Here is an 18768-nt window from a genome sequence, read left to right on the forward strand (position 1 = left end):
ATAGTAGGTTTTATGAAATCCAAAATTAGAAATAGGGCCGAGTGATGGTCCGAATGGTTTCATCTGAGTAAACGACAAGTTGGAATAAGATAAAAATAATTATTAATATAATAAAAACAAATAAATTAATAAATTATAATAAGATAAATTAAAAACTAATATCCAGTTAAGGCCATGTTTGGGAATGCTTAAAAATAAGTGCTTATTTGGGCTAGCACCACACCATTAAGCACTTATTGGTGTTTGGGAAATTAGCGCAAAACAAGTGCTTATTTTAAAAATAAGGGCTTATTTTTTAAGCCCAAATTTCCAGCTTTTTTAAGTGCTTTTAAAATAAGCACTTATTCATTTTTTCTTCCAAAATTATCCCTAGCTGAATTTTAAAATACCACTTATAAAATTATCCCTAGTTGAACTTTATAAAAGTACTTTCATAAAAATACTTTTATTAAAGTGTTTTCATAAAAATACTATTATAAAAGTGCTTTCGATTGCTTTTTTAAAAGTATTTTTATGAAAGTGCTTTCACTAAGGTGTTTTTATAAAAGTAATTTAGTATAAGTACTTTCATAAGGGTATATTTTAAAAATTTGACAGAAAATGAAGGACAAAATAGTCATAAATGTTTATTTGAGAAAAAGACTACCAAACGTCCGATATGAAATAAGCGCTTATTATTTTAAAAAAAGCACTTGAAAAAGTTGGGTGTCAAATGCAAATAAGTGCTTATTGGAATAAGCACTTGTTTTTAAGCACTTATTGGTTTTGTAATTAATTTTTACTAATGAACTTAAATTCATTGAAAAATAAAAACTTAATATAATCAATTAAATATAATAAGGATTAATAAAAAGAAAAATTAATAAAAAAATATTAACCTTAAATATAGTTTAATTAATTTAAAATCAAATTAAATTCTATTTAAAAATAGGGAAAATTATAAAAACCTCCTTAGGTTTTCTAACAATCCTATGAACCTCCCCTATATATGTTTTGACCTTAACAAAAACCTGCTCCCATATTGTTTTGAAAAACGGTTGTGATATTTTCCTTATATTAGTATTCGAAATAGAAAATGTTGATGTGATGCATTAAAATCTACCTTTAACCAACTTTATTCAGAAATAATTACAAACAAAAAAAATACTTTTATCTAAAAGCAATACAAAAATAATTACAAACCATAAAATTTTAAAAATTAATAAAAGGTTTAGCATTAAGATGTATAAAAAAAATAATACAAATTTATATAGAGCATAGAAAATTAGCCACTCTCATTAAAGTGCAATTTGAGTTATGATAGAATAACTAAATATAACTCAAAAAAAAAATTCTTGAATTAGACTTAGATGAGCACGGTTTAATTAGAAATGTCATAAATCTCCTTTCTCAAATTTTACCATGCTTCGCATGGGTCCTGACTAGTTATATATTATAAACTCCAATGCATTATTCTTTTTGAAGGTTTCGAACCTAGTGAAATATTGATAAATATCGTTTCGAAACTTACTGGCACATGATATGTGTGGAATGGCCGATACACTCATTCTATTCCAATCATGTTGACCGCATTGGCCGATGTGGGCCGATATGTAATCGTATCAAATTGATACATTCATTCATGTTTGTATAAAAAAAATAAATTTGATAAATTCATGTTGTTCTGCTTTTTGCTTTTACTTTTCCAATTTGAATCCAAAGCTCTCTCTCTCTCTCATTAATTCTTTCTCCTATAATTAATTCATACTCTCCGGTCAAATCCCATATTCAACTCTCTTTTGTACTCTCTTCTATCATGACACCATGTTTCAATTACTTATCATAATTACATTTTAGAATTTAGCTTAAATTTTCTAGTTTATACCTATCCGCATATTATAAAAAACGAAAATAAATTTTAAATATTAACAAAATAAGTTAAGAATTAAGATATAAATCATCTAAAACTTCGATTTTTTTTTTCTTTTTTTATTTGAGTTTTCGTGACGTATTCTAATTTCCTATCAATTTGAACCTTGCTCCTTAACGCTTCAAGACAACCGTTGAGAAAAAAACTATAGAAAAATTGATAGATGGTCATAGACCGGACAAGAGACAACCTACAGCTCAATTCCGATTCATTCATTCCTTCAATCCAGTAGTAGGTGTCAATCAATTTTAAGGGTTTGTTTGGATCATGGTAATAAGGGTTTGGAATTGGAATCAAAATGGTTCTATTTGAGGAAAAGGTCATTCCCTTTCCCTTGGGAATGAGAATCCATTCCAGTTAGGGGTTCTCACAGTTCGTGCATGGCCCAATTTTTTAAACTGAATCAGTAGCATCGACTTTTGAAAAACCAGTAATCGATATCGATCGGTTAACCGATTGATCGGTTATTATAATATATTATAAATAAATATATAAATATATAATAAAAAATTAGAAATATATATAAAATCTTATACTATAATTCTATAAATAATAAATAATATATTATGTATTATAAATATATATATAATACATATATATATATTCATTTATAATATATAGATAAAATAAAATATATAAAAATATGTACATACAATTCGGTCTCATTGATTTGGTTCGATTTTTCAGTTTTTCTTAAACAACCCTAATTCCAACTGATTCTAATTCCGATCTGAACCTTACATTCTAATTCTGAATCTATTAACAAACAGACCCTAACTATTTTCTGGTGGCACTTGTGAGCTGTGAAGCAATGACACCGTCGGTTTATTAATGCTAACGCGGCCGCCACTCTCATAAGCCAATTTCGACCACTTCACCAAAGTTATCAACATAAACACCCCAGCCCCTTGTCCCTCTCTCCGTCTCCATCCACCGACCAACAAACATTCCCAAACTTCCCTCTTGGGCTCCACCTTCTCTCTCCTCTCTCTCTCTCTATATATATATACCCAACTTTCATCTCCATCACCTCTTCTCTACCATATGCATTCATTTCTTTTGCTTGGTTTCATCATCTTCAGGTCTGTTCTTCTTCACTTTTTAAATATGTTTTAATCATGTTCTTCTTCATTTTTTCTCTTGCTCTGTTCTATGACTCTATCTCATTTGCAACAGAGATGGGGATTAAGGAGTTGTTTGTCAGTTTGATGTTATCATATGGATCATTTGGATACGTATTCTGCGCTCTCCCTAGAAAGCCTGTAGACGTGCCCTTTCAGAAGAACTATGTGACCACATGGGCTGCCGACCACATTAGGTACATCCATGGCGGTTCCCGGGTTCAGCTCGTCCTCGACAAACACAGTGGTCAGTAGTCCAGACCCATGATGAAGTTCCTCAAAGCTTTTACAGTTTTGTCATTCTTATTTATGTAGTTAGCTCTTTGGCTTCAAAAGCTTAGTTTTGTGAATTGTGACAAGGAACTGGATTTCAATCAAGAAGCTCCTACTTGTTTGGGCATTTCAGTATGAGAATAAAGATGGTTGCAGGCGATTCTGCCGGTATTGTCACCGCCTTCTATGTGAGTTTCTCTCCCTATCTCCATTTTATTCTCTTCAGTCTTACCTTGGTCATCATTCATCAAATGGCGTTCAAGACAATGGGCCCCATTTTTTGTCTAATAATTTAATTTTAGGCCCAATACCTAGAAGGCTGGCCTTATTGTACCTTTCATAAGAATGGCAATGGAGTGGGGCGGGGCGGGATGGGTTTTTACGCACCCCGAGCACATTTACCCTAGTGAGGTTGAAAATCTCAACCTAAATAGAAATCCTCGAATTTTCCCTGCCCAGCACTGATGATTCAAACCTTCAAACCTATAAACCAATTTTTTTATAAAAAAAAAAAAACCTATTGCATGCATGTTATTTAATATGTGTATATAATTTATTTTTTATTGTATAATATAAAATAGTATATTATATATACATATTATTTATCGGGGTGGGGTCGACAAATACCACCCCCATTATGAATGAACCCGACCAATGATCAAAAACCAACCCCGACCGGGCGGGGTGGATCAGAGTCCCGGCTGGGTCGATCAAATTTCCATCTCTAACCATACTTTGGCCCATCTAGAATATCCTCGCCAGTTTACTTGCTATTTGATATCGCATCGATCAACTTCTAAAGGGCCCATAAAGTTGTGGAAAAGCCTTAAAAGCGAGAGCGCATTATCCATGTGGTCGGGATTGTTTGATAAACCATGATTGATGGGGTCACACTCACACTCGCTTGTTGAAAGAAAAGGGTAAAATATAAAAACCTCCCCTGCAAGGTTTTGACAATCATAAAGTTTTTAAAATCGAATTTGACAGGAACTGGCTAGGTGATTGGTTCCCTTTTATTTTATAATCATTATTTCGCCAAAAATAAATTATTGACCCAGGCAGTCGAACCGTCTAACTGTTTGGCCATTTTTTATTTTTTTATTAGAACAGACCATCCGTTTGGTTCAAACAGTTGGACCATTTAACCCAAAAACCGGACCTCTGACCAGTTCATTGTCCGATTCAATTTTAAAAACCTTGATCATAATAACTTTTCTCAAGGTTTCACTTTAACAAACACCTAAGAATACCTCCCTTCCATCTTTTTCTCAGTAATGGAGACTTTAAAGTTATGAAATTATTTTACAACTTATTAGATTATTAGAGCATCTTTCAATATAATTCAGGACACCAGATTTGCCCTTCTAGACTTTACTAGGACTAACATTTTTAGAATTTTTTTAACTAAAAAAGTTTTTTGTGGGTATTTTAATAATTTTTAATCTATAAAAGCAAAATAAGTACTTATGACAAAATTAATGCATTAGGCCAATGTTATAACAAAAGGGAGGTAAATGCAGGTTTTTTTTTTTAATAAATCTTATAGGCGATTATTATGATTGACAGAAGCCTCAGGGGAGGTTTTTATATTTTACCCAAAGAAAAATGAGTGGCCCAACAATTAAATCGATTCCATAATATGCATAAAGATAGAAGCTTACACTATGCGTATTTGTTAATTGCTTTTGATCCCGTTTTCCACTGTCTCAAATACAATTGCTTCCATTTTGGCAGCTTTCGTCACAGAGCACAGAACATGACGAGATAGACTTCGAGTTCTTAGGGAACAGGACGGGGCAGCCCCACATTTTGCAGACAAATGTGTTTACCGGAGGGAAAGGAGACAGAGAGCAGAGGATCTATCTGTGGTTTGATCCAACCAAGCACTTCCATACCTACTCCGTCCTGTGGAATATGTATCACATTGTGTAAGTTCTTAACTCAATTCCTTCTGTTATTTATAGCACCCATCAGCTGGATCCTGGTGAACTGGAAGGTTTGAATAAGTGTTTTTGAACCGTCATTGACCGGGATGGTTGGACTATTTGACTTGAGAATTATTCAGGTAACTAGTTCTGCTTCACTTCTAATCTGTTCTTTGGTTAAAACCGTTGACTTGGTTAGCAACCATCTGCCCTAGTAATCAAACCGTTGATCCATTCGACTTAAATAATGATTTTTGACTGTTTTTTATTTTTGAACCACTGACCTGAAAACTGGTGGCCAAATTGGTTTCAATTCCAGGTCAATTTTTAAAACATTGGCTTGAATCTTATTTTGGATTTGGAGGGTTGGTTATATCAAAATGAAATATGGGGTTATAACTTGCCATCTGTCTTACATAGTCATCAGGACCCACCGTTTCATGGGTCCCATCTTGATGATTAATTGAGCCAAAATTCAGCTTTTACGTGAGTCCCTACCCATGATTACATAGTGAATATTCTAGCGATTTAAAGGTAAACCCAATTTCGCAAGCTCGGCCGGCAGCCCTAGATGCTGAGACACTTCATGGGCCACGCAAAGGAACATTTAATGATTTAAAGGTCTTAAGTATAAGTGGGCCAACCCATAAAGATGGATAGTGATCGATATTAGGCACCGTTTGTTTTTAGGTTTTCAGGTAAATGTTGGATTTGTGGTAATGGCAGTTGATGCAAACGGTTCCGATTGGATTCGAATGGAGTAATCTAATAATACAAATCTTAAAACCGGATCTTACAAACATCTATTTGAACCCAAATTCGTTAAGAATGTTAGATATATGAATCTGATCCGATTCGATTTGACTTCTGAAAATTTTAATAAGTTATTGAAAGGAAAAAGAACATAAGAGTTTATATATAGAAAAATAAAAAATACAAATATTTTTTCAACTATTTTCATTATATATATGTGTATTTTTATAAAAATAAATAATATAAAAAATACAAAATTACAAGAAAGAGAGAGAGAGAAAGATCGGATTGGATAGGGGGTAATCCAAATAATGATCCTATCCAATTACCTTACAGGAATATCTAAATCCGATAAAATAGGATTGAATTTGAATTTGGATTGAATCATGATCTGATCCATTTGCACCCTCAATAGCACTTTCTCCTGAATAAATTTTCCGATCACTTATTCAAAAAATTCCTACCCTTTTCCTAAGTGAATAAGTTATTTTTTTGCTTAGAGAAAAAGATATTAAAATTTAATGAGACAAAAATTCCCATTAACCAGATATTAAAAATAAAAAAGTACAATAACAACAATAAAAAACAAGAAAAACTAACCTGGACAAAAATAATACAAGTAAATGCAATTATAAGTGATTTACAATAGTTTAATGGGGGCCTTAATAAAAATCTTCAAAGCCATTTAAAAATTGGCCTCTGATGGGTAGCCAAGCCCATTAGCTAGTAGTCTATAAAATCATTTCTTCAACATACAATAGGCAATGCAGTGCATGTTGGAGAATATCAACGTATTCAAAGACCTTATCTAACAACTTAAGCTTTTATGTTGAATGATTCTTTAGATTACACGGTTATAATTTTTCCGTTAGGCCACGTAGTTGTTATCCTTTGTATGTGACACAGTAACTTTATACAACGTGGCAGCTTCTTTGTGGACAACGTGCCCATAAGGATATTCAAGAACAGCAAGGATCTGGGTGTGAGGTACCCTTTCAATCAACCAATGAAGATCTACTCAAGCCTGTGGAATGCTGATGACTGGGCTACGAGAGGAGGATTGGAGAAAACTGATTGGAGCAAAGCTCCCTTTGTTGCTTCCTACTCATCTTTCCACGTGGACGGCTGTGATGCTTCTTCACCCCGTTCCCTGTGGGTGTGTAACACCAGGGGAAGGAGTTGGTGGGACCAGAAAGCCTTCAGGGACCTGGACGGCCAACAATACAGGAGACTTAAGTGGGTCCGCAGGAAATACACTATATATAACTATTGTACCGATAGATCAAGGTACCCTAATGTCCCTCCCGAGTGTGCTAGAAACAGAGACATCTAAATCATAGAGGAAAGGAGATTATGTCGTGTGTGTTATGATTGTAGCTAGTCAACTGTTATCTGCTGTATGCTTATATTATATTCAATCTAGTACATACAATTATATAATTATTTATTGTCTTTTCTCTCTCAAAATTTCAGTTGGAACTCAATGAAAGAAAAGTGGGGTGTTCCATTAGTGATTGTGTTAGTGTTTCATTTGGTTCATAGGTCCAATCAACGATTTGGGAAGCATTTTCATTTTGTTGATTTTGTTGCTGGTAGGGGTTTTAATCGAATCATGGGGCATTTTTTTGTAATTGAACTGGTAATACTGGTTTTTAGAAAATCGGTAATCAAAATCTATCGATTAACCAGTTGATCTATTTGGTTAACCATCAGTTCGGTTCATGGGTTTTTCGATTTTTTAATTTTTACAATATATAATAAAAATTATAAATATATATTTATATATAATGCATATTTATTAATTTATAATATATAAAAAATATATATGTAATATAATATACATAAATATGTATATAAAATATATAAAAATATATGTATACCGGTCGATTCGGTTAACTGTTGGTTTTCTATATTGGTTAACCGAAACTGAACTGAAACCAAACCAACCAATTCGATTAACTGATTTTTTAGTTCAGTTTCAATCGATTTTTTCAGTAGGTTCAGTTTTTTTTGCTCACCCCTAATTATTGGTACTAGAATTAATAAATCGTTTGTTTTAGAATTAATAAAATCCCTATTTCTTGTGCATTATTAAAGATGGCTTTTTGAACACAATGATATGATTCAAAAAATAATTTATTTATGTATCTAGAACCATATTCATATGTTGTATAAAAGTGAATAGTTGACAATTCGATTAGCTATGGAGGATCTTCATTCCTTTACACTGTTTAACCACTTCTTTTTGAAACATTTTTAATTCAAATGTATGGATGGATAATCCACTCTTTTATATTTTTCCTATTTTTTTGGCAATAGATATACCATGAAAGTTGAATGATAGTAGACAAATTGATTATATAAAAAATGAACAACAGACATAATGATTCAAAGCACAACCAGAATCATACATATCAAAATACCCATGGTTCAAAATCAATATTTACATTTTCCAAAAAAAGGTGGTTTGGTATTGAAACACAATTACCTTTTTTTTTAACCACTAAAATAACCCCTAGAGCTTAACCAACTTTTATTTATTTATTTATTTATTTTTTCATTTCACGGGGCTACACAACAAGGTCTGAATTTGATCCCAGGTATAACAAGTTAAAGATCTTACCAATTAAGGGGCTGTTTGGTATCGTTGCCATTTCTTGGAGCAACGGCATCACATCAGCACTACAACGGAAAAAATGGTGTTTTAAGAAACGGGCATTTGTTTCGAAAGCCATGTCTCGAAAACCGGAAAGTCATGGCTTGGAGCAATGTCAAATTTAGTGTTTCTTGGAGCTGCAGTTCGTTCATGCCAACAAGGCAGTCATGTGGCACTGGATAATGGGTGCCAATGCTGAAAATGTTTATTGGAGCAATGGTACCAAACAGAAAAAGTTGTTGTTGCTCCAAGAAACATCCTACCTGGCAGCAACGATTTCAAACAAAAATAAAAGGCACCATTTTCTGAGAAAACAGTGCTCCAAGCCACACATCAACAATACCGTTTTCTCAGAAAACAGTACTGCAACTGCAAACATATACCAAGTCATCATAAGTTGATATAGGGCTTAGCCAACTTTTCAGTTATCAAAATTGAATCAGACAACGAATCGATCAGGGGTCCAGTTCCCAGGTCAAATAGTCCAACCATTCAAACCAAACGAACGCCCCAATTTAATAAAATATTAAAAATTAAAAAATGGCTAAACCGTTGAACGGTTCAACCACCTGAAACAGTGGTTTGCTGACTAAATCAACAGTTTTTAAGAAAATAATGGTTCTGGAGTGAAATTGAACCAACCACCTGACCGATTCCCGATTTTTCTAATTTTGATATATGAGAATGCAAAATAGAAAGACCGAAGAAGTTGGAGTTGAGGAGGCCCACTTTTTATAACTGTTTCTATGTTAGTGTGGGAAGTGAGAACTGAAAAGCTGAGACGGCAATTTGGAATTTGGAATTGAGAAATTGGAATAGTGAATTGAGTATCCACAAAAGGAAAAACATATGCAGAAACGCGTTCAGCCCCGTCCCACCCAGCAGTAATATAATAATGTGAATACAATGGAGGGAAATAATTGCAACTTTGTAAGGGAAATTGATTTTCTTTCAATGATCGGATGAGAGGGAAATATATTAAGGGTCTGTTTGATTTATAGTCGGAATTAGAATTGAAATCGGAATGGTCTATTCCTTCTATTTGGTTTAGACAGAAATGAGAATGAGAATTAAAATCAGCAAAAATGTGATTTTATTCTTATGGGAGGGATAGAAAATGGTCATTCCCTCAAATATGAGAATAACATTCCAGCAAGAATAGGAATAGAATTCTGATTCTACCCAACCAAATAGAAACAGTTAGAATCGAAATAATCCATTCTAATTCTGATTCCAGACCCCTAATCCTGTAAACCAAACGGACCCTAAAATTACGTGTGACATGATCTCATCGTCACTCTGATGCCATCCATCGGTGGTGAAAGGAAAAACCAGGGCTCTTCTCTCCATCTCTCTATTCTCTCTATGGGCCATAACAGCTACTTGATGTTAGAATTTTGCAAAATGCAACCTCTGCTTAGGGGTGACATGGGCCCCACCCTGTCACCGTGTGGAGCCCCCCCACAAACTTGCCTAAGTTTCAGGAGGATGACGAGGATGCTCTATTTTAATATGTGTACGGTCCTGAAATTGAAAGCACTAAAAAGATAGACCTGACAATTTGGGTTGCCCCGGTTGAGTTCGGGTCGGGTCGATCGTTTTCATGATTTCGGGTTGGATTCCATTTTGGGCGGGGGCCAGCAAATGCTAAACCTAATCTTAAACTTTCGGGGGTTAGGGTTTGATTCATGGGTCAATTCAGGTCAATTTTAAAAATAATTGAAATTAAAAATTATTAAAATATTAAAATTTAAAGGAATTAAAATATTTAAATAGTCTCAATTAGACATGGCAATTGGGTCAATTATGTAATTGACCCATGATTCAACCCAACCCAACCTAATTTTTTGGGTCGGAACAGGTGATGCCACTCTTGAATCTGGGTGGCTAGATATGATACTCTAACCCTGTTTTCGGATTGGGTTGAACCTACGGGTTTGGTCATTTTTGTCAGGTCAACTAAAAGATATGCATTAGACCATATGGTTTGAAGTCCACTCTAAATCTGCTACCCACATCTCTGCCCACAGAATATTATCACCATATATTGGAAACATTTCCTTATGAAAAAGAAGAAGATATTCCCAGATTACAGTATGCCGCTGTCATATCCCGTGAGTAAGGATGTGGGAACAGCTTCTTGTTAGTAGATCCGAGCCTTTGGAAATTGGAAGTCATGTGCTCTTTCTGAGTTTAGGTGCAGACCCTTCCTAAGGTAAGAAGTATTGGGCTATAATTGGATCACATCCAGCTACATCCGCATCTGATGCAGTTATCAAAGCTTTGGATACAAATTGGATGTATTGATTTGGATCTGCGTCCATGTTATTGTGTTTAATATGAAAAAAAAAATAAAAATAAAATATTTATTTCAATATGTTTTAAAAACTGACCAGGAGGTCAAATCGTTTTTGTATATTAATTCGATCGTTCGGGTCAAATAGGTTAGCCGTATCCATGTTGTGTGTTTTTAAAATTAAATTAAATTAGTTCCGAATCTTACTGATTGAGTATGTTCAAGTATTTTCTAATATGATTGTAAATTTTAATTATTTTATTTTTAAATAGAATAAAAAATAAAAATATAATAATCAATATTATAAAGATCCCATAAGAATAGATATAACTTCAATTGAACGTTCAAATTAGACAGTCAGACCATAGACCTCCGGTTTGATCGCTGCAATCTTTCATCCTGGCTGGCAGCCCCATTTGATTATTGATTGTAAGTTGCAACCAGGATGTAAGGAGCCATATTCCATGAGAATTGGATGATGACAATCAGAATTCCAGGTTGGCAATCCATAGTTTCACCAACAATTAAAGCAAGGTTGAGGTAACAACAAGCGTCTGCTCCCCAGTTTGGTTAATTAATTGATTATATTAAGCTGCTTTTGGATTAGTTATGCTTAATTTGTACTCAGTACTCAAATATTATACGTAATTTCTATTATTGGTCGTTGGATTAAAGATTGTAACGTGCAAAATCCTTTATTCCTGGAAGAGACCATACACAGAGGGCTACTTCTCACGTGCCCATTTGGGAGGAGATCGGATAAGCCGGAGGCAAAGGTTGTGTTTGGTGTTCATATTGTTTCTATCTCAAATATTTTTAGATTGATTAATATAAATTTCTTTCACACATGCATTTTTAAGGTATGCCTGTTTTATATTGATCAATCCAAATCTTGTCAAGTGGAAACAGCAATAACGTAACCAAAATCATGCACAATAGATTGGGTGAGTGACTTATCACAAGTGAACACGTTAATGTTCCTATTGTGGAAAACTCAAGAAAAATATATTCAAATGGCACCCAAAGATGAAAAGAACAAAGAAAGAAAAGGAAGCAAAGAGAATACACAAATTTACGTGGTTCGACTTATGCCCTATGTTCATGGGCGGAGTAGTAGTAGAAATCCTATATAGTCAGTAATGGAGAAGAAATACAGAATTGTGCACTTACAATTTCACTCACAAAAAACCCTAAACCCAAATGCATCCAATCTCTCACGCTTCTCTCACCCAAAGATGAAATACATCCATAAGCTAAACAAACCCTACGCTTCCACCACAAACCATTATGAAATTTTACCTTCGAATTTTTCTCAAATTAATTCAGAATGGATTCATGAAGCGAATCGCCACAAATAATTCAAAGCATAAACACAACAGCTCCATACCAATGGGGCCCACATTGAACCCATATTTTATGTATGTGGAACCATGGTGTGTTCATTTGTGATAGTTTGCCCAACCCACTGTATATAATTGTCTCCGGCCTTTCCAAATTAATTTGGGTGGTTTTCACTTCCAAAATAGTTTATTTTGACTTGAGATGGAATTTACACTTACACCCAAAGTTTATAAGGCTTAGTTTGGAAAGAGTACAAATACAAATTTGTAGAGTGCAGAATCTTATATTTTGCATTATTTTGTATGTATTTGCATTTGTACTCTTTCCAAACTGAGCCTACGTAATTAATGTTTAGTAAAAACCCATTTAGAAGCCAAATTTAATCCTTAAGGCTCTATTTGGTTGCAATGCAAATAAATTTGCACTAATGCAAAACCATGGCAGTGCAAATGACTTGAGTGTAAATTCTTCCTATTTATGTTTCAAATTTTAGCTTATTTTGTTTGACTGCAGTACAAATAAAGTAAATCAAGACATGAAGTAGAATAAAGTAAAACCCAAAACAAAATTAAATAAGAATTTACATATTTTTCATATACACTTCCATGCATTTTGTATGTATTTGTACTGTACATATTTGTATTTGTACTCTTTCCAAATTGAGCCTAAATTACACCCATTTAAGGCTGCTCTCCAAATAAGTCTCCTCCATTTCCTCTTCTTCATAGCAGTTGAAGCAACCAATCTAAAAGCTTAAAACTGCTATTTATGTACCATGAAGCTAAACCCAAGTTGGGATAACCTACTAACAAAACATGTTCCAACACTCTCTCACTATGATTTGACACCGCACATCTCATCATGAGATGGGAACCCACCATGTATTAGATGTGTAGTGTCCGATCATGTTGGGAGGGTGTTGGAATGTATTTTGTTGGCAGGTGATCTGGACTCACTAAACCCTCCCAAACAGGCCTTCGTTGCATTATTCAAGATTTAACACTAAATTAAACATTAAAAATAAAGCAAGAAAAGGTTAAGCACTTAATTCTCTAGTGGATTAAGATAAAACGATCCTCTGTGTATCCTTTCTAGTACTAAATAGAATTTTAAGGGCAAGATCAAGGTTCTGAATATCTTCACGGGCCGATACATTAACAGCCTGCGTCGTTGCCTTTTCTATGTTTCACATCTTTTTTCAAAATCAGTTCAGAGGAATCAATTTAAGGCCCGGCTACTGTCTGAACCAGTGGCTGATTCGATACAACCTCTATAGGATTGTATTGTTAAACTATCAGCACGATACATATCAGTCGATAAGGGTTGACACTTTGAACCTTAGGCAGGATATCTACAACCAATGTGCTTGGGCCTCGGAAGTGGGGGCAAAAAAGTTGGTAGGTCCCATAGAAAGAAATTAAATTGCATTCATATTTCAATATTAACGGATCTCCCATGAAAATTTGCCAATACATGATGTGACTATTATCCTTTCAATAATATCATTTCCTTCGAGGAAAGTCTGAAAGAGACATTATAATGATTTGGAAGATAAGAAATATATAGCTGCAGCAGCTCAGTAGGTTAGAGCGTGTGGCAGTTAATCACAAGGTCGAAAGTTCAAGACCGCTGTTTAGCGTTGTTTGATAATGTAATTGATTGCACTGTATTAGGTCTTTTGGCAAAATGACAGTCAAATCTCCGAGATTTTTGTTTTTACCTCTTAACTCTATAAACCAACACTCAAGAGTCGTAAATCAACTTTCCTCCTTATATTTATTTCCTGACTCTTGGGGCTGTTAGTTGTCTTTGTTATTATTACTCTCTTTGTTGTTTTATACCTAAAATGTTGTCAGGTCAATCGAGAACAAGTAGTAGACTGATAAAAGGAGGAGGAGAAATTCTAAAGAGTTACCAGCAGCAAAATGTTCTCTCACCTAACCAGTGCTCCACCTTTTTACAAGCTCCTGTAACCTGTAAGGTCCATTAATCGTGTAAAAAATAAAAGAAAAAGGAACACATGAATATATTCTCTCTCTTCAAAAGAAGGAAAAGAAATAGGAGGCAGACTTTCTACTTTATAATCCATTATCTTATCATGTTTCTTTTTCGGCTTTGGTCCAACTTCACACTGAGGACCCGTGAGAATGCCACCCTAAATAGAGTGATAGCTACACAACAAAGCTTCGATAATGTAAAATGTCCACATGTAAATAGTAGGGCCGTCAATGGCTTGGGTCCGACCCGATGAACCCTATGGGATTGAATACCAAATCGTATCGATTCTTGTTTTAGGATTCCCATAGACCTATAAAACTATAAACCCCATAGGTCTACTTCGGTTCCACGACCTTGACATTTCTTATCGGTTCGAGACCGGTTCTACGCTGTCCCAATCCATTTACAGCCCTATTGGGTAGCACCCAGTTCATCCAGGTTTTAAAGCGCTCGACCGATTGGTGTAGACCTGAGCTAAAGTAGTGAATCGAATTGGATGAGATTAAGGGTGTCAATGGATTGGACCCCATCCAGTCCAAAATCAATTTGGACAGATTGGATGGACTAATAAGATATATTGGATTGTCCATAACAAATTTATATTGGATTGGATTGGATTAAACCAATATTTGGTCCATTGATATAAGATATGTTTGGTTTAAAATCAATCAAAATCAAAATGAATTTGAATAGATTGGACGGTTCTGACATTGAATTGAACCAATCTAAATTAGTCCAAAACAGTCATTAGATTGGATTAGACCTGGTCCATTTATAATGGACTCACATTAAACTAGATCGGATTGAACTAAATCCAGTCCAATTGATACTTCTACATACAAAATACATCCGAGGCTGTGATTTCCCAGTTTTAACCCAAGGCTACGTCATCTGTGTAGTGGAATTGACCTCTATAGCACTGGATAAAGACTTGTGGTGTTGCATATGACTCCACCTAAACAACTCTAATTCTAGTACCCTAAAACTATGTTTGGTTTGAAAGATGACAAGAGTGAAACGGAAAGTTGAGGGAGATTAGCTCATCCTACTAAAGGAAACTGCTTTTCTTATTGAGAAAACCCATTCAACAACTTTCACCTCAGTTGCCACGTGTAAAAAACTCCATCGCTTTCTAAACCAACAATCTCTTTCTCTTTCTTTGTCACACACATCAACCCAAGGCAAAAAAAAAAAAGCCTTCGAAAGATAGAAACCCTAACTACCAAGGTCTCACTAAATAGATGTGAAAAGCAGCAGCTTGACCCGATCAAGGACGATCAAGATGATGACGATTATAGCTGATGTGTAGCAGTTCTTACTCTATTAACCAACATGACATCTTATATTGATCATTTCAACATTTGTGCGGTCTGGTCAGCAGAATTTTGAACCGTGGTTAGGTCCGGACCATCAGACCGTTTAAGCTGAAAACTGATCAGACAATCAGTTCCGTTTTACTCTTGAATATTGTTCTTTTGTAAGAAATCGTTGATTTGATCAAGGACCCATTGACATGGGCAATTGAATCATTGATCCCTTTGATTCAGAAAAACGATTTTTAGCTGTTTTTATTTTTATTTTTATTTTTAAATTGTAACTGATCAATCTATTTAGACCAAATGGTCGAACCACTGACCTAAAGACCGATTCCAAACAATAGGAGGAACAATGAGGAATTTGGCGGGAGAAATTTTGAGGAAGCAACTCGTGGTTAGGTGGCAAAGAAGATTCTAAAATTGACATCTTCTCATAATTCTAAGCTCAAATACTGACATTGGCCTTCAAATTTGACTGGTTTTGAGTGAAACTCAGTGGGCACAGAATCAAAACCTGGTAATCTGTCAAAGGATCTCCTTTATTCATTCTCTTTTCCGTTGGACCTCAACTAGTCATCTTCTCGTCATCTCTACCCTAAAAATGACCTTGCCCAGTTGTTCTGGATAACTTCTTCTTTTATCAACTACCATGATTACGAATCTAGAACAAGATTTTGTCAATATCAAGCCGATTCATCAACAACTTGTTTTAATAAGAATGAAAATTTGAATGAAACAAAAAGCAATTTAAATTAAGAAAATAAGATAATTTGAATTCGATTACATCGTCGCACTAATATTCGAAAACTTTTAGTATTAAGAAAATAAGAAACCCATGTAGCCTATAGGCTTGTAGCCACATGCCCATCAATCTGGACCCTTAACTCATCATCAAGATTGAGGAATAGCCTTATCCAAATCAATAAACGTGTTTGTATTGTGACTATTTTATAAACACCAAGTTGGGTTTGGTGGGTTTAATTATTTAGAGAGAGAGAGAGAGATAGAAAGAATAGGTTTGGCGGGCGTGGTCAACTGCTGCGTATGGACCCAAATAATCCGTTTCAAATTTGTACCTATAAATGTAGTTTGTATCTTATAGCTAGCTTAGGACCTTATTCCACACATGATATTAGTAATTCGGGGTCAAACAGATTGACCCAGAAACCAAGTAACCGTGTTTGGAGTTTGGACCGACCGACAGGACAGTCCCACCTCGAGGGTGGTAATACAATATTAAATAATAAACTGAACAGAATCCAATGGATTATCAATTATAGCTTAATGACCTAATCGTGTAATCCACTACTTTCCTTCTTTTCTTCATAAACTATTCAATATTCCTCCACCAGCCCTTTATTATGATCCAATTTCTTTAACTAATCCACATTATTAGGGAAAATTATGATGGTGCTTGATTAAATCTTAATCAAATTATCATTTATCTTGGTTTGTGTGAGAGCCATATGATTAGGAAAGTTTTTTTTTAACATTAATGATTTTCTTTTTTTTTTTAATTTTGGCCCAAAAAAATCAAAAAAAAATTTCCCAACCATTTTTTGTTTTTCTTTCAACTTATTCGGATGAGTTCTGGTCGAACCACAACTTGTACATGAACATAGGTCATGCCTTATGGGTGAAATCGGCTTCAATACTTATAAGACCATACTCATATCATTTACACAATTTTTACGGCCTTAACATTGAGAATATCCTCCTACCTGTAAGCTTTTTGTTTTATAATCTTGTGAGCATTGAAGCCGATTTCTTCTAGATAGCTTCTTGAATTGCATACATGGCCGTGGTCCATGGATGTCCCACACTTGACCCAACTTTACCAATTTTGTCTGTCTGAATTCTGATCGATCACGGGCAGCATACATATCGCGGTAGGTAAGGTAGGAGTAGGACCCGACCCAGGTGTATAATTTGTGACTTTTGTGTTGTGTGACCATTACCCTCAATCAAATGAACCGTGTCTTGACTCTTGATGAATGTCAAGGTTTCGCCAAAAGCATTTATTCCAAGCTTTAATTTGACTAACAGATATCCAACACAGACATTATAGAGTTCACATCCCCATAACCATTTATTCTTGATTTTTGTGTTTGTGCCGTGTATCGGGAATATCTCCCGATTATGATATCATCATTTCTGATACTATCATTGGAAGATAATTCTAATACACGGCGGAGATGTGCTGTAGAACGTTGTGGGAGTGCCCCCGATGTGAATTCGGCATTCTAAGCATAGTAAGCTTTCTTATTGCATGGTTTTCAAACTGTTGTTAACCTGGATGGTTAGATTGTTCGGCCTAGAAACCATTTAGGCAATCGTTTCCATTTTGTCTCAAACCCGGTTTATGGCTAAAAACCGTTGAATCAGTCAATGACTTGTTGACTTGGGCAGTCGAACTATCGACCCATTCAACAGTTTTTGTCCATTTTTATTTTTAATTCTTTTTTATTTTTTTCTAAATTTTGTCAGAACAGGTCGTCTGTTTGAACCGAATGGTCAAACCGTCGACCCAAAAACCGGTGGCCAGAATAGTTTCATTTTTGGCATGGTTTTTAAAAATGAACCGGTCAGGAGTCCAGTTACTAGTTCGAACGACCGGCCCGCTCTGACAAAAAAATCAAAAAATTTAAAAAACGATCAAAACCATTCGAACGGTTTGAATGATTAATCGGCCGGTTCAACGATTTGCTGATTAAAATCAATAGTTTTGGGGGAAAATGAAACCGATCAAATGACCGATTCCTGGTTTTTCCGATCCGGTTTTGAAAACCATGGTTTCCAGGTTGTTTTTTAAAACCATCTCTTATTGTCAAAGTCTTATCAATGACAATATCTAATTCTAGTGTGTTGTAAACTTTAGATGGCAAGGTCAGTACTCCAACATCTTCCGTTGATTAATTACATTGACTCAAAGATATCCTATTTCTTATAATTTTGAATCTGGTGGATAATGTGTTGTACACTATCCATATTTGACTAAGTATAGGTTATGATTTGAGAGACCCAAATCACAAAATTATCCCATATGAGGTCACACAGCAACACAGTTCTATTTCAGGGAACCTAAGGGTCCGTTTGATTTATAGTTATAATTGAAATTGAAATTCTTTGAAATTGGAATCGGAATGATCTGTTTCTCTACCTGTTTGATTCATATGGATA

At 34.8% G+C, this 18768-nt stretch overlaps 1 protein-coding gene across 1 annotated transcript; it reads left to right on the forward strand.

Moving 5' to 3' along the window:
- The first annotated feature begins 2857 nt into the window (after positions 1-2857).
- LOC104598990 (putative xyloglucan endotransglucosylase/hydrolase protein) lies at positions 2858-7422 on the forward strand. The gene is made up of 5 exons (XM_010261344.3): positions 2858-2991; positions 3086-3277; positions 3391-3491; positions 5038-5231; positions 6909-7422. The coding sequence occupies exons 2-5, from the start codon at positions 3088-3090 to the stop codon at positions 7312-7314; spliced, it is 891 nt and encodes a 296-aa protein (XP_010259646.1). The 5' UTR covers positions 2858-2991; positions 3086-3087; the 3' UTR covers positions 7315-7422.
- Positions 7423-18768: the final 11346 nt, after the last annotated feature.

The sequence above is a fragment of the Nelumbo nucifera genome, chromosome 3, assembly GCF_055504915.1.
Source record: "Nelumbo nucifera cultivar China Antique chromosome 3, China Antique-T2T, whole genome shotgun sequence".
Taxonomy (NCBI): Eukaryota; Viridiplantae; Streptophyta; class Magnoliopsida; order Proteales; family Nelumbonaceae; genus Nelumbo; species Nelumbo nucifera.

What these genes read in the sequence shown, in the direction of transcription:
- LOC104598990 (XM_010261344.3), top strand. Translation starts at nt 3,088, where the DNA reads ATGGGGATTAAGGAGTTGTTTGTCAGTTTGATGTTATCATATGGATCA. An exon ending in GTATTGTCACCGCCTTCTAT is followed by an intron (nt 3,492 to 5,037) that starts GTGAGTTTCTCT and finishes CCATTTTGGCAG; the next exon opens with CTTTCGTCACAGAGCACAGA. An exon ending in TGGAATATGTATCACATTGT is followed by an intron (nt 5,232 to 6,908) that starts GTAAGTTCTTAA and finishes ACAACGTGGCAG; the next exon opens with CTTCTTTGTGGACAACGTGC.